This window comes from Chaetura pelagica, unplaced genomic scaffold, assembly GCF_000747805.2.
Source record: "Chaetura pelagica isolate M959 unplaced genomic scaffold, ChaPel_1.0 scaffold634, whole genome shotgun sequence".
NCBI lineage: Eukaryota > Metazoa > Chordata > Aves > Apodiformes > Apodidae > Chaetura > Chaetura pelagica.
Window position 1 is genome coordinate 34,166 of NW_009953085.1, and position 24,636 is coordinate 58,801.

A 24,636-nucleotide genomic window follows, 5' to 3' on the forward strand; every position below is an offset into this window, starting at 1 on the left:
TTTAAAGTTACAGTTACTGGAAGAAGATTTTTTTTTTCTCTTTTAATTTTTGCAATCTGGTAAAAGTGTGTGTGTTATTAGAACCAAAATTCTGAAGAAGCTTCTTTGAAGTTTGGTCTTGTTACAAATCAACAAATACAGCTTCTTTCTCAATGTGGTGAGGTTTGTAATTCATTGCCTGAATCTTGACCCAATGTAATGTTGAAAGAAAGTGGACCACTTTCGAAGAGAAATTTTGCAATATCATAGTCTTGCCTGTTGCTAAATAAAACTTGGCAGCTTCTGTTGAATTTCCCTTGAGATATGATGAACAGAAGGCTTAAAGTACAAACCATGAAGTACATATGTAGTGAGAAAGATATTTTGTCACAGACACCTTTGAGTAAAATCCTTAGAACAGCACCAGTTCCAAATCACCCTCTCTGATTTTGTGTTGAGTTACACCAGTTAAACATTTCTGCTAAACATCCATCAAGCAAAAAAGCAAAAATGGACTAAATAATGGTCTCTGGATTATAGATGACTATGATTCACATATCACTCCTTTTGACCTAGTGAGTCTTTTGATGCCTGAAGAATACCATTTAAACTAAGGTCAGTTTAAAATGCAAACAAAACCCAAACTGAAACCTCTGATTCTCTAGCATGTTCCATCTCTCCTAACCAGTTGCCACCATGTAAAAAAACCATACAATTTTGAAATTACGCATCTCTTATATTTGGTTTATTAACATTTACAGGAAGCTCCAGTAATCAGAATCTACAAAAATAAAAGGTTATTTGCAGCCATGCTTAGAAAGGACTAACTTCTGTTCACCTAGAACTGAAATACTCTAATGTCTTTATTTTTGGGGCTTTTTGTTTTCATTTCAGTGAGTCATCTGCATGTTAGAAGTAAATTTACCCGAAGTAGTGCTGAGCTAAGCAGGGAGAGTATTATAAATAATCCCACTGAAGGAAAACATGAACTGACAAAATGTATTCATGAGATATTAGCTATGCATGCCCTTATCTTTTCTCATTCTTCTCTTTACATTTCTTTAGATCATAGACGAAGAAGAAACACAGTTCATGAGTAACTGCCCTGTTGCTGTTACTGAGAGCACACCTAGAAGAAGGACGCGCATTCAAGTGTTTTGGACAGCTCCTCCTGCTGGTACAGGCTGTGTCATTCTGAAGTAAGTATTAAAAGCATTTTAAACTAACCATTACATTAAAATTCAGTTAATAAGATATCAAATATTTATTAGATTAAGAACTATTGGCATTCTAAATGCTTTGTTCTTCTTTGGCACTCTTCACCAAGGATAGTCCTATTTGCACAATTAAATGTTAGTAACTTAAAGCCCAAGTGTTCAAAAGTTGCTCCAACTTTCAGTAACCATTGAATTGGTAACCCTAATTTAACTTGGTAGTCTCTCAGCCATTTATTTCACCTAAAGATCCTGAATCTTTGAGATCAGATTTGCATCTGTCTGCTTGAGATTTGGGTAAACGCATTATCTTGGTGAGATGAGTAATAAGAATGGTTTGTAGAATGATTACTTTTAGAACTGGTGTTTTCACTGTTCTTCTACAGTCTTTTTATAAAGTTTGTGTATTAATATTTTTTATGCAATAGACAAAGGTAAGATTATGTAGATGCACTTTGCTTTAGGGCCACTCATTTGTCTGTAGAAACCTTACGTCACTTCTCACTCTGAAGAGCATCAGAGGAAACTGCCAGAGAAACATTGTTCTGTCTCCTAGGATTTTGCTTGTCGTATTTAATAGGATGGATTGGTCAAATATGTATGGACAACTGGGATTTCTTTGCTTAATTTGAATCTGTGTCTGGGATAAGCCTTTGCAATTGCTAAGATGTGCTCTGCAGTAGACTGAAGAATTTCAGCCTTATCAGTACTGATGATGTCTTTAGAGACAGAAAACACCTCTAGGCTTTTAAAGAGATGCTAGGAGAAATGTTGGGCAGAAAAGGTGGATTCTGGAAAATGTGTTGTTAAAGTTGCATTTGATTTCTGAACAGGCTGCAAAATTGCCACCAGCAAAACTGGTCCATGGCTGCCCCTGTCTCACCCTGTGCTTAACTTCCTCTTCCTTTTGCTGACTGATTCAAGAGATAAACACCCTCTTCTTCCACATCTGTGAGGGTGATCTAGCCCCAGCTGTGACGCTCTTTGTGGAAAAGCCTCACATCTTTGGCAGTGCATTTCTACCTGCTGCCTCTCAATATCGGTAAAATAATTTTAAGGTCAGCTGTTCCAATGTGCACTGAAGCAGTTCAAGAATACATGTATGGTATTTTCTTCAGCTCAGGACAGACAAGTGTACATTGGACTGCAGAAAAACTGTGAAGCCTGCTGTTTGCTGGATGGCCAGGCAGGTTGTGTTAATGTTTAAATATGGAATTTTTCAAGAAGCAGACAAGAAGATTCTTCCAGTATTGCTGACCTATTTACTAGTAAAGCTATTTGCTTTTCCCGTCAGGACTGCCTCCCTCTTAGTCGTATATTGCTGATTCATTAGTGTAATAATAAGGTGATGAAGTTTTATACATTCTTTTAAAGAGACAAGATTTAAATGTAAATCCAATAATTATGTGCAACAACACAAGTTGATGGATTTATTTTTTTTTTCCTTTACTGTCCTAAGTAGAATTGCTGTTACCAACAAAAATGAATCAAGACCTATGCTCACTGCAACTTAAACATCTGTGTTTGAAGTTTGTTTAGGGGCCTGCCTGGGTCTTGTCAGCAAAGGAATGTAGTGAAATACCAGCAACTGTGGGAACCTTGATAAATGTTTTCTTCTCTCTGCTGGTAAAGTCATGCTGGATGTTCAACACACTCTGATTTTTACACTGTTAAGTACTTGCATTATTTCAAAAAACACAAGAGAAGCTCCACAAAATAACACAGAACTGCAGTTCTGATTTTATACAAGCACAAGTATGAAATTTTCACTGTCTTAAAGAATGTACAGATTAAATCAGTGGCATATAACCTTCTCAGGCTGCTGGATGTACATGAGTAGTGCAAACAAAACACTGATGTGCCAATATAGAATTGGATTTGCTTACTGGAACCAGTTTCCATAATCTGGGCAGCTAAAAGAACATCTTAGAAAATTAAGTTCATGGGGAAAGGGAAAAAAAAAAAATGTTATAAATGCTTATTTACAGTGCATGAGGGTGGCTAAGGTGTGTATGTCTTGATGAAAGAATTTTGTTAGGTCCTTTCCAGTAAAAATTATGTGAAAAAATATAGGCTTGCTCCCAATGGTTGTTTATTGACCTTAGAAGATGACTACTCCTTTTTTCGAGGACATTTCAAAGAAAGAATGTAAGTCACCATTGCTGATGCCAGAAATTAACATCATAATGTGGCATTAGTTTGTGCTGCGGTGCAGTCCTCCATGACACCGTACATAGCAATTACTGATGTGGTTTTGGCATTGACAACATTTACATTTTTTCTTTCGGACGTAAAGCATTGACCACATCTGAACTAGAGTTTACAGTCAGCATTCTTTCTAAAACCTTTTTTTGGTCAGCTCCCATAGAACAGCATAGAAAATTGGATGTGATTTTCAAGATCGTTCTCTCATTTGTGAAAGCTTTAATGATCTAAGAAAACCAAAATTCTAAAAGGAGTTATTATTATAAATAGTTAAGTCCAAACCAATAATAGAAAAATTCTGAAACTTTGAACTTCAGAGGAAGCAGAAGACCTCTGTATTTTTTGTTTTCTGTGTTTGATGGAGTGCAAATTGTTTTTTATTATCTATATGTATCTGTTTTGGTCCTTACAGACTATCGGATGATTTTATAATTTCCAAACCAGAATGACAGAGTTTTGGAGCCTGTTCTGATTTACAATGACATGCTTCTTCCTTTTCACTATGTCCTGGTCTACTGACTTCAATATATAGAAAAGTTATATGTAGTTACAAGTTAAATGTAGCTGTTTCATAAAAAAAAAGTTATTATGGTTCTAGTACCAAATATTGGGGGGTTTAGATTTATAAATGCATAATTGAGTCTAGAGTCTTCCAGGATGTTTTCATTTGACTGGTACTGAGTTTTGCGAAGTTTTATTTTGTTGGGTTTTTTTGTGATTTTTGAAGTCTGATACCTTTGATAGGAACACTTGCTTGCCCACATTTGACTAGTAGTCTTCTCAGTGCTTTCTAGGATAGTGCATGCTCTCAGCTTGGCTGTGCCAAGCATAAAATGTCATGCCCGAATGGTAATCTGTAGTTCCTGGGTTCAGCAAGGGATGCTAAATCTTTTTGGCATGAGCACATAATGTGTGTAATGCTGGCTTTCTGGGTGACTGCAAATTACAAAGTTTAGGAGAATTAGCATATATTTGAATTTGACTTATCATCACTTTTTTGTTTTCTAAAACAGCTCGTTCTGTGTGAAAACTGAAAAAATTAGGGAAAAACAAAAAAGAGGAAGATGGATTAACATACCATATTGCACTGTACTTGCTTAGTCGAGAACAATTTCTCCATTCTCTTAATTCCCACTAAGTGATGACAGTGAAATAGCCTAAAGGTTTGAATCCTTTCTAACTCCTTACTGGAAGTGCCAGTGTGCTGAATGTATTTTCGGGATGCAAACAATAGCTGAGGCTTTATTTGTCCAAGTGTTTAAGCCTTTGCTTGAGTCTCACTGGAGAGAGAGGGCTTTGCTTAGATATTACACTATGCTTGGGAGACCCTCGAGGTTTAAGCCCTCTTCCTACTTTTCTGATGAGTACTAGGAACGCTGTGCAGCTAAATGCAATTATAGGATGGCAGGCAGATTCCAGCATATCAGCTCTTAAAATTATTTCTGAAGATGGGTGAAATGCAGAAGCAGAATACAGCTCTGGCGATGGCCCCAGACACTGAAAGGCAATTTTAAGCACCTTGATTTTTAGGATGACCTGATGGAAAAAGAATGCATCATTGGCAGTCAAATTGAGTAGTCGGCCTCACCGTAGCAGTAGGTACTTGATAGAAAGTTTTGCTCTGTGGAACAGTTATTGTAAAAAGATAAATCAAAAGAATGTGTTTGGATCTCATTTAGCAATAAGGATTCACTTGGCTGCCCTAGCATCTGTGCTAGCTTCAGGAGCTATTCAGGATCAGCATGAGCAAGAAAGTACTTACAATGTATTTCTTGTTTCTGTGGTTAAAGATATATATTTGGACCATTCTAAGCTGCCATGCTGTACACAATCTACTTGTTTTTTTCTTCACAATGCAATGCTTCATCTTTCTGTCCCTATTTATTTTTCCTCGTTCCTCTATGATTGATCAGAAGCTAAGGTACCATGGGGCAATATGGGAGGACCAGGTGATTTCTTCATCTTCTGATAAAAGTTTACTAGATTTCTGGGCTCTTCAGAATGCATTTGCTTTCTAGCATCTTTATAAAATGTACTGTTAAAACTTTATTGAGAGATATTTGTGATTATTTTTGCCAAGGACAAGTTATAGCAAAACTAATTGTCTTATGGACAATTGAGCACTGGCAGAGCCTGGTGTCATTTACATTATCACATGAAAATGGAGAAATTTTTAGGGATTTGAACCCTGGCTCAGCCAATCTGTTTTGATATTTTGTGTAAGCAAATATGAATACTTTGAAAACTTTTTAAAAAAACTTTTTTCTGTATGTAGACTGTCATGTTTGGTTTGGCATATTCTGCTTATCAGCAAAAGTTTACCAGCACATGTGCATTTTTTTTTTTTCTTGTTTTATATCTGGCAGCTAATATTCAGCGACTGTGCTTAATTCTGTAAAAAAAAGCTGATACAGATTTTTCTAGTTTAACAAGGGAAGCTTTAAGTATGGATTTCAATTAGTTATTCACACTATAGCTAAAAAAAACCCCCAACATTTATTAAAATTTCCTTTCAAATGATAGAAAATCACCTTTTAAACCACTTTTGGCCCCAGAATTTCTAGATTCAACAGGTTAGTTGTATTCCTCAAGATAAAGTGTTTCAGTTCAGTGTGGTACTGGACAGGTAGGAAAATGTCTGGCCAGTGTAACTGATGGAAAATACAGAACAGAATAATATTCTGCAAGTATTTTTGGAATTCTGTAATATAAAACAAGAGTGAAGAAAATTTTGAAGTGTCTTGGCTTGTCACATTTTAAAGTTTCATAGCAGGGAGAATCTTGTTAATATCCAAATTGATTAAATCTGTCAGCTGGTGTAGATCTTATGAAGAGTCAAGTATTGCTAGATGGTAATTATCTTTTCCTCCTTTAGCATTTGGTGATTTTCACTGAGCCTGAGATTAATCGTTAATGCAGTAAAAGATGGCCACATGCAGATAAGTTATATTGCATTTACCATTTAGAAAAGAAGCCACAGTTCTCTGATTGGCTCATGGAATAATCGAGTTCTGAGTCAATGGATGTGACTTGTATGGTAAATGTAACAAACATTCTTGTTGACACGTTATATATTTCTGCTATATATTTCATGCTTAAACATCCAATGAATTAAAATCTGGTATCTGTAAATAGTGCTTATTACCACTGCTACTTGCAGAAATCCACTGTATTTGTCATTATGTCTCTGCTGTTTGTTTCTGGAAATGTTTTCAGAGCCATCTCCAGGGAAATGTTTTATAATTTTTGAGGAAAAGTGTGGAACTTTGTTTTTCTGCATATGTAATTATCTTCATTATTTTAATGACATTGAGTTGTATTTGTATGCAGTCAAAACATATTAGAGGAATTTAGAGAATTACAGTCTTCCAAATAAAAACTATGATATATTTAGTATGTAAAATATGTATTGACAAAATCTTTCAGGCAGCTTTGCTGTTGTAGCGAAGTTGTGATACCTACAAGGACAACTTCAATACTAGCCCATGGGTCTATGCCTTGGATATAATACTCAGTTTGCAACCTCTGTGTGGAATCTGACAGTTCTCTTGCTCTTGGGCCTTCAAAGCTTTCAGGGTGAACAAGCTCCAGCTAGAGTTTTTTGAACATATACTTTTTGATTTCTTGTAACTTCAAGCATGATATTAATTCAGGTCACTTGGCATCACCCTCCAAGTGAACACTACACTGAAATGTGATGTTGGAAAGACTAAAAGAAGAACCAAATGTTACAAAACCCCACAGTTCATAACTACATACACATACTAAAGGTGTCTTGATATGCAGTCAAATCTCTTCTCTACACTCAAAACTCATGATGAGATCCAACCAGGGAGTCCTTGGGCCAGAAACATAGCACAAGGCCTCTGGATAACAAAATGCCAAATTGAAATGGTCAGAATCAAACATATTTCAGAATTAATCTCTCTTACTAAAAGTGTTGATTCTATGATTCTTTATAGCAAATACAAGTTGCACAAATTTACTCCTATGAGAGAGAAGTTCCAGTTTTCAATGAGCTTCAGACTGGGTCAGCCCAACTCCTTTAACTGGGTGGAAGCTACAGTGCTGCTTCTGAAATTATTGCTAGTGCCATGTAATAGGAACATCTGATAGATGATCAGTTGAGCTTAAAAAACAATAAAGATAAAAGAATTATGTACAGTTACAACTGAAAAATTTGCATGTTGCTTTTCAGACTTGTCCCAGATTCCTCATTGGTATTTATGAGGTGGCAGAAAGAGAAGTGGGACAAGGTTTTAAGTTATTTAGGTTACTAGACAAAGGTGAATAAGCAGCAGAAGTAAATTATTTGGTTTTCTCTGATGCTCTCAACACTAGAGTGTTTTATTTTCTTTGCTATATGTGCAATTTTCCTTTGTTGGGATGCTTTCCTAATATATTGCTAAAGTCTTTTTCTATATGATTAATGGTGGTTTTTAAATACTTTATCTAGGATGTATTCTTTAAATGCATCCTTTTTGTTATGAGACACAAAATATGATGGTTTTGCTTTCTCTTTTTGGATTTCTGAATACTTTTGGGTTATATTTCTTGAAAAACAAATTTGTGTATTTTTTCTCTTACTGAAAAATCACACTTGCTTATTTTGAAGCAGGTGAGCTACTAATACATTGTTGAAGAGCTGAGGAGTTCACTATAAAATTATGACCCTAAATATTCAAAGTATAAAAAAAAAAAACAATCCCCCTTGCTAGTTTGAATTTAATATCAAGCTTGCTAATCAATCTTTTCCATTTATCTTTTTGCTCTTCCTTTGTGATTATCCAGATAGACACACACATCAAGAATTTTACCTGACTGTTTATTAGAATTCTAATACTTAACCAATTGGGCAGAGTGATTAAGCATTTACTGAAAGCTTTCCAATAGAGAATAATCTGCCTCTCTTGCCTTGTGAGAGCTCTCAGTAACAGCTATATGCTGTTTATGAACAATAGAAGGTAACAGTTCTCATATTACAAATAGCTATATCAATTTTCCCAGGATTAATCAGTCTCTGTATGCAGAAAAAGTATCACAATTCCTGTACTAATGATTTAAAAAATTTAAATATATCTTCCAGTTAACTACCCCACAACTGCACTAGCTTCTGAACTTCATTTTTTGTAGAGAAAATAGCAGTATAGCTTAATATTTCTTTGTGCATAACTTAAATATTTTATGTAGACACTGTATATATTTCTACACAGTCAAGATAGCAGTTTAAGATATCTGTCTACGTCCTAAGAGTCCTTAGAACCAATACAACTTTTGAGATACAGAAAATTTGCTGATTTACTACATGCAATTCTTTTGACCTTCTTTCACTTTCCCCCTTTCTTCATTATTAGGAGCTGATGTATAAGAAATGTGCACAACTTTAAATGGCTGGCGACACAGATTGGAAATGAGTAGAATTTAGTCTATTTCTGTCTTTCACACCAGGTTGTCATATACAGCTCATTTTTCCATGCTTCTGTTTTCTCAAAAGCTAATAGAGACCTGTGACTTTATAAAACATGAATAATAATTTTAAAAAAAAGATAGAAAAGGGCAAATATTTATAATTTGTAATGTAGCTAACTTATGGCCCTATATTTTGTTTTTTTAGGCTAAGTGCCACAGAGATTTCACTTGCATTGGAGAGAAGGAAGAACCTGCACTTCTATACAGCTTCCGTATTTATAGCAGTTCTAATATTAGATTGTAAAAATGCATATTTGCATTTTAATATACACAGTAGCAGCCCTTCTACATTTAAAACAAAAATCTGTCTCACTTTCTCACAGATTTAATAACGTTTCTTTAACTTGATAATGGGAACACATGAATTTGGAAAGTGTTGTAAGTGGATTTTCTTGTAATTTTCTGTTCTTATAAATAATCTTTTTTATGGAACAATTAATATAGTAATCCTATAAAGTCTAGTGAGATTCATTCATATGCTATTTTGTTTGCAAAGGCACAATGTTGAAAAGCAGCTTAATGTTTTTTCTACTGAAAGATGAATTTATTCCTTGAGGAGTGCAGAACAATAGAAAAACAGTGCAAGAAAATATTAAGGAGGGAATGATGGTCTTTTTTTCTAGTGGTAAAGGGAATATAATTTTAGTTTTATTATGAAACATAGTATTTTCAGCTGTTTCACAAATCACCTTGAAAATGCCTACAATAATTTAATATTAAAAAACACCAAACAGTGTTAAGGTGCGTTTTTTGGTAAATGGAAGTGAGGTGCCATTGCTCTCATTTCAAAGGATCATAGAATATGCCGAGTTGGAAGAGACCCATCAGGATCATCGAGTCCAACTCCTGTCCCTGTGTAGGGCACCCTATATGGTTACTGTTTTTCACAAATACTTGGGGTAGGAGTGCAGGCATTAGGAAAGTACAATTCACTTTATGATATGAAACTGATACTAATTTTCTTTTTGGTCATTGTTGTATTTTCTCCAGACTTTGAGGTGAACATTGTAATTGAGATTACTCATTAAGGTTAAGAGCTGACACAAACTCAAACAAAAAATCATAGAATGTTAGGGGTTGGAAGGGACCTCTAGAGATCATCTAATGCCACCCCCCTGCCAAAGAAGGATCACCTAGGGCAGGCCACACAGGAACGCATCCAGGCGGGTTTTGAAAGTATTCAGAGAAGGAAATTCCACAGCCTCTCCAGGCAGCCTGTTCCAGTGCTCTGTCACACTCACCTTAAAGAAGTTTCTCCTCATATTGAAATGGAACTTTCTGTGTTCTAGCTTACACCCATTGTTCCTTGTCCTATTACTGGGCACCAGTGCAAAGAGACTGGCCCCTTCCCCTTGACACCCACCCCTCATTAATGTTAATTTATCGACATTAATAAGATCCCCAGCCTTCTCTTCTCTAGACTAAATGGCCCCAGTTCTCTCAGCCTTTCTTCATAGGAGAGATGTTCAAGTCTCTTAATTGTCCCTGTAGTACTTTGTTAGACTTTCTCCAGTAGATCCCTGTCTCTCTTGAAATGGGGAGCCCAGAACTGGATACAGCATTCTAGGTGTGGTCTTGCCAGAGCAGAGTAGAGGGGGGGGAGTGTTTGCTGGTTTTCTTAAGAGAATGACATTTACTTGAGTTCATCTCCTGGTCCACTAGACTTCCTTCATCCTGCCATCAAATACTCTTTTCAGCTTTTTCCTTTCAGTCTTTGTGCCAGTAACTAACCTTATCTAAAACTAAAACTTTGTGTTAAACATAATTTAATTACTGATTTCTCAGTTCCTCAGATTTAAGAACTATTTTGCTACTTAAGCAACTGCAGTTTGATACTGGCTGCAGTCAGTAACTTGTTCTCTAGTCCATCATTCAAATTATTAATGTAAATATTGAGGCATGCATAACCACACTGGACTTGAAACTCTTCTGTGAATTCCAGCTGAGTTCTAAACATATGAAGAAAACAGATTCGTTTTTTTGAACATACAAATGTTGCTGTCTAAAAAAATCCTGCCATCTAGTTCTGATGTAATTAATATGTAAGCATTTAAAATACAATTTTGAAAAAAAAAATACTGGATGGATGTATCTGAGGATTTAATAATCAAAAAAGAAGTATGAAAAAATCACGAAAATGTTTTTATTCAATATGATTTTTAATTGAAAAAAAAATAATGCTGGAGAAAGGTAAATCCTCAAATAGTTATTACAACTCTTTATATGTCCTGCAGGGGAAATGAAAAAGGATGTAAGATGTGTAAGGAGGGAAGTCCTCTTAGTTGTCTTGCACTGAAATCTGATTTTGTCTGAATTGTGCTCCCAGTAAATGGGGAAATAAAACTGTAAACTCTGACTTCTTTCTGGCTAACTCTTTGGTAGAGTCTGTATTTTCATAAACATCAAGTAGTGGGATGAAAAAAGAAAGACACCACAATTTTCTTGTTGTTTGCAGTTTGTAAATGAAAATCAGTGTTAATTTAGGATCCTGACAGCTGCAGAACATTTGCCATTCGGCAGCAGCTGTCAGTAGCACTCCAGTTTGTTTTACAAACAGATGTTTAATTTGACTTCAAAGCCATTGTTGATTTTTGAGGGGAAACAAAAAGAGAAAAGGAGTAGAAATAATCATGATAGTAGTAATTTGATTTCTTTTGAAAACATTAAGCAGAGTCACTACTGATGACATCAGTATTTTCATTTTTATTACAGAATGTTTTAAATCAGGTTTTTTATAATCGCATCAGCTGAAATTAAGCTTTGTTAATGTTTAGTAACTCATGCTAAGGAAGTGGTATGCCCTATATCAGGAACCAATGGTTTTATTTTAATGTAGTATGCTACATTTTAACAATAGATATTTTATTTATAAATCAAAATGTCATGCTATTTCTACAGTTTATGGAAAGAGAGATTTTTGTCTCTCTATTAAAACCAGAGCACCGGTGGGCCCACTGTTGTACAAACATGCTGTTTTTACTGTAGTAAATAGTATTCTCATTTCACATCAACAAAAATGAAGGGCAAATTTGGTCCAGTAATGATAAAGTGAGATAATGAAAAAGCTAAGTAACTTAATGTGGTCCATTTTTTAATTTTAGTAACCAATTATTTTAGCCAGTGTGTGCCCAGTGAGTAAGAGGCTTTAATAAAATGTGCTGTTAAAATATCTTGGCAAGATGCTCCATTATTCAAAATCTCTACAGACCCAGACAAGAGACTTGAAATTAGCAATGTATGCTCTCAACCCTGTAACACTTTGGCAATTCTTAGGTGCTACAAAGTCTAATTTAAATTAGTCTTCAAGATGGAACATCTTCCTGGTCATTTGCTCTTTCATAATAAAATTTGTTCAGGTATTTCAAGACTATGTGTTTCTATGAGGTTATGTAAGTAAGTCTGCAGTTAAATTTAAGAAGCTATACTGAGTTTGTTATTTTGTATGAAGTTTTCTTTGTTAGTGAAACTTTTCTAGCATGCTGAGTTCAGCATCTGCTGAACTGTCTGCTTGCCCACAAAAATTTACAACAGCTCTGCATAGCAAGCTTTACAGTTAAAATTTCAAACAGAGCTATATTTCAGTATAAAAGGCAAATGGCTGAATTAAATGTCAGATTCTGCCATCCTTACTTATATTGAATAGTATTTAAATTTGCATGTGCATTTAAATATATTAACTGGAGACTCTGTAAGAGTGACATATTATATAAATAAGGATCTCAGCCCCTAAACATGGTATTTATCTTGATTCTTTTTTTCATATGAAGCACCACAAAATCAAATGTGATTTGTTTCCCTAGGGGAGCAGCTGCATGTGTTATTGCAATTCTGTAGAAATTATGAACAGAAAAAAACCCGCCTAGAAACGGAGTCAGTTTTTGTGTAAAGTGACTATTTAATTGATTCTTCTTATCTTTTTGTTTACCTGGTTTGACAATTTTTGAGGGTATTTGTGAAAGGATAGAAATATTAAATTCAGCCAATAATTGGATGAACCATTCTTTTCTTTTCCTTTCAGTAATTAGGTCCCCACTTTTTCTATCTTTTCTGCTTCATTAGATACACATTAAGTATCTTTGCTATTTGACCAGCAATGGTCTGAATGCTTTTTGCACTGCTTTGCTGAAGAAATGGATTTGTTGCTCAGTCAGTTTCAGCAAAATGTAGTTTAAAGCCTTGCAATGCACCAGAAAGCACACGCTATTTCTTTAATGGTTTCTGAGTTTTCATTTGCTGCTGAGAGGATAGACTTGCAGACACAGGAGCCTGTGTCTAGAGAAGGAATCAACTCTGTTTGTTGGGAGGATGAGCTTGACACTTGCTTACTGCATAGTGTGTTACTTGGTGATACCCTTAGTAAGTACCAACAGCTCATTTAAATTCTACAGATTACCTATCATAATGTTTTTTTCTCAGAGATTTCTCTGAAAATGGAATATACACTTGTTCTGTACATAGGAAAAAGTTGTGCTCCCTCATGCTGCAATTGCCTTGCAGTTGTTCACAGAAGTAAATACATGATGAGACAAGGAACTCGTATACAAAATAGAAAAATGTCACACAGTGCAAAGATTATTCCATGTATTGAGGTGTCAGCATTTCATGATGGTTCATAGAGAAATTCTCTTGTTCATCAGAGTTATTTAAGGTAAATGATACTAATGAACAGGCATTTATTTATTTTCTCTGAGTAAATTGTAGAAAAAGCCTTGTCCTCAATATAGTGAAGAAACATAACTAGTTCTCTATCTGTGCCAGTTTTATAGTTGTAATCTATATTTCTGCCACACACAGTTCTACTCAAAAAGTAGTAAGTATGTTTAGGCAAGCAAATAAAGCTAAACTCATGAAGAGGAGGCAAATTTCACACGTAGCCAAATACGGGTTTTTGCGTTGCCTTTATGGGTGAGCAAATTGGCTCAGGAGGAAGAAAGTTTTAAGTGATGTCTTTATAATGTTCAAGTTTTTCAGTGGCTACTCATGCATCATAAGAAATTCAGGCTGTGATTCTCTTCTGATTAACTGAAACTGAAGTTGGTAATTGATTTCCGTAGAACATTGGTCAGTATTCAATAGGGTGTTGTTTCAAAATCAACAGCAGTTTAAGATTGCAGGGCCCATCCGAGTTTTCAGAACACCCTCAACATCTGTGTATCTGATAATGGTATGTTTTTATTTTAAAAGCATGTATTTTTTCTGTCTCTCTTTCTGTGTAAATGTTTGGTGGGAGCCAATGACTACCTGCTATAAAAAAAAAAAAAAGTCAGATAGGCACACCTTCTGTTTTTTGTGTTGAAGGTCAGGAGTTTCTGTTCCTTGTTGCTTGAGTTTTGAAATCTAAACCAACACTTGGAAAGTTTAAATTGCTTTGCTTGCATGTCAGTCTCATAAACATAATCGATGCAGCTATTTCCCATACCTGTATCTGGAGCACCCCTGCTTGTCTCTATAGCACCTGATCCCTTGCTTTATTTCCCCCTGTGTCTCTAATCACACTTTGTGTATGTCAGTGATCCCTGTTAAAACAGATCCCTCTCAGTTTCTAATTATGTTAAGAATCTAGTTAACTGTAGTATTGTTCCAAATAAAACTTGATAGGGCTGGATTCCAGTTCCTAGTCTATGCCTGCTTCTCAAAGCTGCTAACATGTGAAAGGTAATTTCTCATCTTAATACCTTCCATTACTACTTACTACTGTTCACAATGCTCCTTTAATAATTCTATTCATGTGCTCTCTTTGTTGTGATGATTAAGCGAGATACAGACTTTGTAGCTTTTGCTTAATCCCTGATCCTTTAGGCATAGTTGTAATCACTTCCTCCATGAAATGATGACCTTTCAACAAGTCAACAAGACTTCTGGAGCCCCACAGAGGCAAAAGGCTTCTTGATAGTGTTGATTTTTTCCCCTCTCTCTGCTGCTGTGTGTTGTTTTATAGAAAAGGCTTCAAACCACCTTGAGAAGGAATCAGCCACTTCCAAGAAGTTTCATTAAAATACTGTGTTTTGGGGAGCTAATGTATAAAATAATATAAATATGTAATCACATCCACAGTCTGACAACCCACTATTGCAGCAAAGAGATATAACTAGACATTGTTTATGCCATTCCTATGTGTATCTTAGACAATATCAGTTTCCTAATACTTGTTTCTGTACTTTTCAATATCTCTTTTTTCTTAACCCCTAAGAGTATTTTCTGATTTTCCTGTCACATGGTATAATATACAGTGCTTAGTTTTGAAATTCAAGGAGGTGGTACTTGCTACATAAATTGTGGCTAACAAAATACCTGATGAAGGTGCAGCCAGTGAATAGCAATGGGCTTTAAGCACTGTGAAGTTTTCTGAGAGTCTTAGACTAACTCATTCTTTCATATTTTTTCCCTTTGGTCCATTTCTTGGCTGTGTTGGGTTGGTTTTTGTATTTGTTATTTTGTCAGTATGAGTTTTTATCCTGAAGGCTTTAGCTATAATATTTATGTCTTGTGACCATTTGAGCAAAGACAAGAGAGATATTCTGTGGACAAATACAAGATAGCAGCACATGTAATTGTGTTTTTCCTGAGGACTTTTTTGTTGTATTTTATATGATGACCAAATCAGTCCTGAAGTCAGTGATCTCCTTGTGTGAAGGTAGACCTGAGTATGATATGAAGAACAATGAAAAGGATTTTGAAGCAAGAGCAAATTGGTAAGACAAGTTTAGGATACTTTGCTCTTGCTGTGGGATTTTTCTCCATTATACTTTCTGACAGTATGGATGAAATGTTGAAAAATAAAACTGCAGGAGAAAATTCTAGCTTATACATAGGCACTGAATTTTTTAGATGTGAGCAGTTTTTACTGTTTTTCATCAGATTAATGTATGGGAGAAAATGGCACTCCTCCTGAGAAGAGCTGATTTATGGCAACATTCATAAACTTCACATTATTATTACTGCATGTTATCTAACATCAAATATCAAGTCTGGCGGGTTTGCAAAAAATGTACCATGTTAGCTCTTAAGTTAGGCATTGAGAAAGAAATACTTTCATACAAGTTTTTTATAGTAGTCACCCTTGATAAAATTAGATTCTGATGTAGATGGAGCCTGTTGTTTGGTGAGACTGAGCACAGTTTCTTAGCTGAAAATAATTTTGAAGCATGTAGTTGTTGAATATCCTACTAATGTAAAAATTGCTGAGCATCTAATGATTAAAGGACCAGATGTGCTTTCATGGAATTTTAATTTCTTTTTAACAAAGGTCTCCTAAATATTAGAAAGAGAAGTAAGTGTTGTTGGTAAACTTCTGGGAGTTTTCACATTTCCTGACCTTGTAAGTGCTTGACAGAAAAGTAGGGTTGCGGTTGTTTTTCTAGGACAGAAGGAAATAAAATGAGAGCATCCTGAATAATGTATTAGAATTACAAAACCCTTCAGCACCAACAAAAGTACAGTAGCTGTGAATACGTGACTTTCACCACACTTTCTAGCGCTAAAGCAAATTGTACATGTACAAATCCTTTCTTTGCAAAAGATAACACAACTAAAAAGCCAAGCAAACTTAACATCCTGTTAAGTATGATTGTATTAAATAGCTTTCTGGGGTGAAAAACAACTTATAATAGTGTAATTAAATCAGTAAGGCATGAAATAATTAAAGAAAATAATTCTGATGGCTGAGAGGGCAAGATAAGGTTAACTCATAAGTAATAAAGAGCAGAAAAAGTTTCTTATCTGCAGTCCAGTTTATTATTACTTCTCAATATCCAGTTGAAACTTAGGGTATCCTCAGCAGCTCTGGAAAAAACCTGTTTTATTAAAATGTAACTCTAATATTGTACTTAATGGTTTTGATGTAAGCTTAAAAAATGTCATAGGAACAGTTCTAATATATCCTCTTCCGTACTACTTTTGTCACATCATTACACCCACAGAGGCAATTTAAAATAAGAATATTTCTATTGGTGCTAGGATTTGACAGAAAGAGTGAGGATGATCTAAAGCTGTTTCTATAGAAGAAAGAAAAAAAACTGCAAACAACTCTGTTTCTGGTTTGACTTGGAGCATTCCCAAAACTCCTTTGATTTTGTTTTTTTGGTTTTGTTTTTTTTTTAATGGTTTATAACATCTCCTGTTTGTTAATATCCCAAATGCAATTTGTGTGACTTTGGTACAGCTTTTCAGAGCAGGACGGTACAATTGTTGTGGAACTGTGCTGGAAAGGGAACTTCTTGTTCCAGGGCAGGTCTTGCTTCCCTCGTGCTAAGACAGGGCAGAGACTCTGACCTGCCTGTATCCAACCCACAGCACTCTGAAGTACTATCATCAATACAAATATTATAGAAGCTAGGTATTTCTGGATTTTGCTGAGAACACCAAACAGAAATAATAAATAACACTTTAAGCAGTTTGGGGATTTTTAAAAATAAAGAGGTAACATACAGTTTTACTCCTTAGTTTGGTGATGAAAAAGCTTTAACAAAAACCCAGAAGAATCACTCACTAAAATGGAAAGAAAACAGATTTTTTTTTTGAGTGATATTTATATACGTTTTCTTTTTTATTCCATAGCATCCTGACAGTTACAGAGAGAAACAAATCAATTAAAGATCCACTTACATATGTTAAGATGAAGGGGAAAGCAATTGGATTTCCCCTTTGTGTAAAGTTCAGATGGCCTTGGATGTTGGGAGTGGTGGAAAGATGTGTACCTTGTGTGTTTTCTTACTTATCTGTAAAAGTTAGCCATTCCATTTTTAAGCTGTTTTTATAAGCCTCAAGACCAAATGAAAGAATCTTCAGTCCAAATCAAAGCTTTTAAAAAAAAATGTTTAAAAAAAAAAAACTAAGGCAACAAAAGGCAGTGGTAAAAACCAGGCAAATACACTGATCAGATGCTCTGATCTGCTTTTACTCTAGATGCTGATTATTAAAACAGTATTTTAAAATTAATTTGATATTGTTTCTGTCTGAGTCTTTGTAAAGTTGTGTGCCTTTTCAGTATTTATGCAGCTATCTAATATACCAATCCTGTTATACTTGCAATCAGTAACAAACCTCCCATTTAGAATATTTGCTGCATGTATAATTTGAAACACAGCTGAAGAGACAATGGCTCAGAAAGCTGTGAAGCTTTTGTTGTTAGAAAAGGAACTGTTCCCTTGACATCTCACAGTGTCAAGCTAAATGCGGCAAAAGGAATAATATAAGTACACTTTAGGCTTCAGTCTTTCAACGTTTAATTTCTAAAATAACTACTTCTCTAATTAAATACTTGTAATATCTCTTTTGTATGCAGATTAGGGAGCTCATTGTTTGCTTGGATTCTTTTATTCTTTTTTTTTTTTAAGCTTTGGAAAACTTGTTCTTTAAAATTATATTTACAGCACAGGATAATAGGATAATACAGGTTGGAAAGGACCTCTAGAAGTCAGTCCATTCGTCTAACTGAAGTAGGTGATGTTACATGAGGTAGGCTGATTAGGTTCCTGAGGCATGGACTGATCAATCTTTTGTATCTCCGGGGGTGGAGATGGCACAAACTGTCTATGCAGCCTGTTCCAGTGTTTGATCGCATTGACCATCCTGGTGGTGAGAAAGATTTTCCTTGTATCTTCAGGGCATTTCATGTGTCCCCACTTGTCCTTGCATCCTACCACCATGCGCTTCTGAGAAGCATCTGTCTCTAACTCTTTTCTATCTTTCTGGCAGGTAGCTGAGGACATCAAACAGTAAGATCCTTCCATTGCATTTTCTGCTTTAGTCTGACCAAACTCAGTTCTCTCAGCCTCTTCCTGGACAACATGGGCTCAGTTCCTCTAATGATCTTGATGGCCTTTCGCTGGGCTCTATTTAGTAATGCAATGTCTTTCTTTAACTGGCAGTCCAGACTTGGCTGTAATACTCCAGATGTGGTCTCAAAAGTACCAAATGGAGGGGAAAAAATCATGTTCCTTGACCAGGTTGCTGAAACCTACCAGAAGACTGGTGGCTGCCTTGGTGGCAATGCTGTGTTGTTGGTGCATGGCAGCTTGTCCACCAGGACACTCAACGCTTTTTCTGAAGAGAGTATTGGCCCTAGTATCACTCCTGGAAGACAGCTGCTTGTAACTGGCCAGTGTAGAAAAAATTAAAGCATCTTGACAATATGAGTTGTGATGATGCAAATCCATTTCATCTCAGGTTTCTGTTACTTGGCATTTTATTAATCATCATCCATGATAGTTTTCCAGTTTTATGATACAGTGTTTGAAAACCCGTGTTTGACGGTATATAAAAAATTGTACATCTTTTGTTGAGTCTGTATGAAAGTATTGGTTCTCATTTGCAGTACAGCATCCTCAAAGTCTTTGAGGTTGTCTTTGGATTTCAGTGCAAAGACTGGAATAAGGTAGCATGCCACTGCCATTGGCTGGCCATTGGCTTGTGTTTTTTCTAGTAGTTTTTTGAGTGGGTTTGTTTGTTTTATTTCCCCCTCCCCTTGTTTCTTGTTAGAAACACTGAAAAAGATGCCTCAGAAAGCTCTTCTGGCACCATTTAAATTGCCCCATGACAGCTGTCACTTTAATAAAAGACATTTAACTAAGTCTAAGTTTCATTCCTTTTCTGTTATTTGCTACAGGCAAAATGTATCCCTAATGTGAACACTTTATAAAGATAAGGCCTAGGAGTTCCCCTTCACCAAGTACTGGCAGATCATGCTCTTGCTTTTTTACGAAAGTCAGTCTTCCTCTTTCCTGTTTCTCATTGTTTTTTCACAGCCTTCATTGCCTATATTATCCTTTACCATCTCCTCCTTTAGAAGATGCCAGCCCTATTAAGGATGAGAGCAAGCTGTAGTTTCTGTCCCCTTTCCTGTTTCATCCAGCTTTGAGAGATTTGCAAAACCCCGTTATTCTGCTGGGTACTTAATAATGTGAAATGAAGGATTCTTTCCTATCCTGCTCTGGTGTTGAATCCTGGCAAAGAAAGTATAGTAAAAGTGCACCTTACTTTTAATAATTTTATGGGTGGGACATTGTCAAGAAAGGTTTACATGACTGCAACAACACTGCTAAGCATATACAGTCCTATTTTTCTTCTCACTTCAACTGGTGTGTTTGAAGAATAACTCTAGGGAGATCAAGATAATTATTTTATTGTAAAGTTGAGGTAAGACAAGAATTTCACCTTTCTTTTTAGAGTTTCAGATACAAGTGATGGTACAGAATGTTGCTAGAAGAATGTGGTCTCTTGCTAGTAAGTAGAGTGCCAGCTCCTGAAGCATGTTCTCCTCAGAAAACTCCCTCCAAATAATGTCTTTGAATTTAAGCAGATTCTGTTTTTTTAAATAAAGAAGATAAAGTTTACATGTTTACATTAAATTTTCACAGCTAAAAAAATGGTCAATTTTTAATTTATTAATGACTGGGAGGGATCACCTTAGCGGTTTTCCAGTTGATTAATGTTTTTGACATTTAACATATGGTGGTTATAATACCAGTCTGCAAGATTAACTTGGGCTTGATGCTTTGCTGACTTGAAGATCTTTGATACAAAATCCAATTTATGGTGTCTCAGATGGGAGGCTAAAAATTAACTAGATTTCATCTGTACAATTGCAGCTGTAAAAAATAAAACTACACAGTAGCTCTGCTTTCTCTGTATTGTTTTCAGATTCAATCTCCTTGCCCCCTCACTCCCTTCTCCCTCGCCAGCTGAGGCTTATAAACTTACATTTTATTTTAACTATAAGACTTAATAAAATATTCTCGATTTAATTAATTTTAAAGTGACTTGTCTTTTGGAACCTTTGAATTGCTTTTGAAGACTTTTTAAAAGCTCTTATTCTAACTGCTGTTTTACATATTTGCACTGAATTGCTGTCATATATCAGAAGTACTAATCTCCTTAGAATGCCAGGTAATTTCCTACAAAGAGCTGCTTGCTTTAACTATATTATTTTCCTGAAATTTAATATAATTTCAGTATTTTAATATAAGATTTGATTGAAAGATTGAATATTCAGTCGACCATAATGCATTTCAGTAGCACAGATGACTATTGTCACTTCTCTAAAGGTAGTAACATTCCATGTTTCTGTAAGATGTGATGAAATTCAAATGCAACTTGAAAAAAAATACCTTATATATGGTCCTGTATCACATACATGTATTGTCAGAAAAAGGGAAATATGCCTAGGTCTTAGCAGTCAGGTTCTATCCTAGCTACTTTATAATGCATTCTATCTTCCTTTAAGGAATAAAAATGTTTCAGACCTTTTACTTTCCCTTTATAGAGCCAGCATTGTGCAGAAGCGCATCATTTATTTTCAAGATGAGGGTTCACTCACCAAAAAAATTTGTGAACAAGGTAAGGTAAAGTAAAACCTCTTTTGGACCTTCTCATAATTTTCTACATATTTCTCTTAATATATCAAACTAAAGTTTTGAGGCCTTGAACTGTTTTATTTGACTTCAGTTTGGGGATCTTCCGTTCCGTCGTGTTCTTCCTTATCACATACTCTGTTCCTCATACAATCTTCCTTGACTTGCCCTAAGTGAGATACTTGCAACTTTTAACCTGGTCCTCATATGCAACCTGTTTGTCTTCAGGGCACTTTATTGAATCCTGGGCTATTTCATCCTTTCCTAACTTTAAGGATTGCAGCTGGTTATTGCATCCCACAGGAGAATTTATATGCTTTGGCTGTCCAGAAATTTCAAGCCTATTGTGTTTTGAGATCAACTGAAGTTTCATCTGTAGCAGATAAGAACCAGAAAAATAACCATTCTGAATTAAGAAGATGACTGAAATAACAGCACCTTCTTATTTAAAAATGTAGATGTAAATAATTACATCCACTAAAAATATGATCCAGGTATTTCAGGGTTCTAGTTTAGTTTCGTGTAGCCCAACTTATAAATTAACCAAAAAAAAGTATTTCATTCAGATTTATTTACTGAAGTATTTATTGTGGCAATTTTGCTGTCATCTGTTGATTTTGAGTTGTAACCATTTTCAATGGGTCTTTTGCTGCTTTTTCAGACTCAGCCTCAGAAGGTGTGACTGACAAACCAATTTTAGACTGTTGTGCCTGTGGAACTGCCAAATACAGGCTAACTTTTTATGGAAACTGGTCAGAAAAAACTCATCCCAAAGATTTTCCACGTGAGTCTCATTCTTTTTCCATTATTGTACCATACAGGGACTGTAAAGAGGGTTGGAGCTTATTGTATGACACAACATTGCTTATTTACTACTCAGCAGTGTAACTGATGACATATGTGGAATGTTGCTAACATTCAGTATGGAAAATCCATGGATCTTTCTGTGAATGCTATACATTACAAAGATATTCTATTGATTTGCCTGACATTTTGAACTCGAGTGTGTATTCGATCACATTTTCAAGATTTTTCACATTTTCATTACAGTGAGAAAGATTAGTTTTTCTTTTTTTTTTTCCTTTTTTCCTTTTTTTTTTTTTTTTTTTTTTTTTCCCCCCCTACAGCTGTAGAAAGGGCTCAAAAACTATTTCTTAAAACAATTTTGCTTTCATGGATCTCAGACAGACTGAAAAAAAATTTAAACTGATTTGCAAACTAAGGCTTAAAAAACCTGAGCATCTTTTCAGGTAATTTTTACAAGCTACCACAACTCCTGATACCAGCACTAGTGGAAGCTGAGTATATGATTTGTTATTAAATCTGGCTCAAGGGGAACGATTAAATTTCCTATCACATTTTACCAGTGAGAAGGATTTGTATTTATATACAATCTGTTGCGTAAAAGCATTTATTCTCTCTTGGTAACACTCATACATACGCTCTCCATCATGATTTGATGTGGCACATCTATGAAATATGTCGGAGGGTTCAGAAGGTAAATCTTTGTGTTGTGATGACAACTTGATCTTTATGCAAAACTAAATATATGAATGTGTAAATTGAGAAACTACTCATTCAAAAAGGAAGTGAGATAACACCATTGGACATTCTGTTTGCTGTCTTAAGAATTGGATAGTGACATTGAACTGGTCATGAAAAATAGCTCTGGCTTTGCACTGCTGAGATTATTTAATGAAGAAGAGTTTCTTTAATGTTTATAGGAAAATACTTAAGAAGCTATATTGCATTGCCTCTCTTCTCATGAAAAATGGGTGGTTGAAGGTGAGGAGTGAAACATTTGCAAATGGTACACAGGCTTTATAAGAGGTTTAAGGTAGATGTGGTATAGTTTGAACAGCTCATTCAGGCAAGCAGGGGGGCCTGGCTGCTTTTGCATAAGTGCCAGTGTCTACAGGGAGAGATGTCTGGTGGTTTTTGGTGGAAGAGGCTAGTCCCTGCTTCCATCAGATGTTCTTAATCCATTTAGGATAGCAAGTGTCAGGAACTTTGGAGCAAGTAGAACAATTAATTACCCATTTTACTTAATAATTAAAGACATTTTGTTTCTTCTCTCTAGTGGCATATTTTGCTTTTGTAGGGACTAGGTGGAACCTTCTCTTTCAGTAAGTTTAATTAAGTGTCACTTACTGTGTTTCAGGGAAACCTGCTGTCTATGACTGGTCAGATAGACCTGTGTGCTAGGAAGAAAGAATGGGCAAAGCTGGTGGTCCTGTCCCTGGTGCTGAATGACAGTATCTCCCTGGTTTGACAAGATGCCAGTGTATATTTAAGGAACAATTACTAGATTTAGATCAAGAAACTGTCTTCTGACACTGTAGTCGCTTCAGCTATTGCCTGGGTAGGGAGGAGGTTTAGTTGTGGGCTTTTTCCTCCGTCTGGGGGTCAATTGCTTATTAGCTTTAATGGACTGTGAGAACATCAAGCTCACTATAATTCCAAGCTCAGTGGGTGCATTATAGTCCAAATTTAGCACTAGGGAAACGATGGAGATTGTGTTTGCTGTGTTGCTAGGCCATCTCTCTCATCTAGCTATTCTGCTTGCTGCACTTTTCTAGTTTGTTTTTTTCCCCCTACCATTCCGGTTCATTTTTTATTTCTAATCTATTTTTTGTTCTCTTATGATTAGGTTCCTGCATCTGACTTTATCTATTCAATTCTCTACACTGTCTTTTTCAATTTCATTGTCCCACCTTTCACATCTTAAATTTGCATTCCTTTTGTTTACTTCATTATTCATTTTTCCTTTATTCTCATTTTCAGCTGTTTTTACTGCTACTCTTTACTTTTTGCATTGGAAAGAAAAATGTTGTGTTGTCTCACTCCATCATTCTGTCTCCCTCATCTCCTATAGCCATTGCACTGTTACCAGACTGTCTGCTTATTTGAGCAGTTCATTTTCTCATCCTTTTCCTTTAAGCCCATATCTTTGCTTTATTATTTGACACTCAAGTGAATTCATTTTTATTTCCAGTACTGTGAGACTTCAGTGACTCGTTATTTCTGCTCAATTCTCTTTTCAATTCCATCAGACTTCTCTAACATTTTCTCTTCAAACTTTTACTTTTTTTTTCCTTACTTTTTTTTTTTTTTTTTTTCCTGTTTAACCAGACAAGAAACAGAAACAGGAATACTTTTGTCTAGCTCTAGAACTCTTATGCTATGAGAAATTTGAGAAAGCAACCAAAATTCACTTCTTCACTCCCTTCCTAATTTAAAGGGAACCCTTACTAATGGTTGGGGTGAGGGTTGGGAAAGGAGATGAGTTACATGTATAATTAAGTATGCAGAAGCAGAAACCCACCTGTGTCAGTGGCAATAAGAGCAGTTCTTTTTCAGCATTTCAGAAGTTTCCTGGAAGAAGTGCTGGTCACCATTTACCTGTGGAAAACAAAGGT

The 24,636-nt window shown here is 35.5% G+C and overlaps 1 protein-coding gene across 1 annotated transcript in view; it reads left to right on the top strand.

Moving 5' to 3' along the window:
- The window catches only part of SPON1 (spondin 1, extracellular matrix protein), a gene marked incomplete at its 5' end in the record, with an annotated part of 194,340 nt that overhangs the window by 34,152 nt on the left and 135,552 nt on the right, over positions 1 to 24,636 (top strand). The window contains 3 exon segments of the mRNA XM_009996985.1: positions 1,045 to 1,178; positions 21,130 to 21,203; positions 21,879 to 22,001. Coding sequence (XP_009995287.1) covers positions 1,045 to 1,178; positions 21,130 to 21,203; positions 21,879 to 22,001 — 331 coding nt within the window.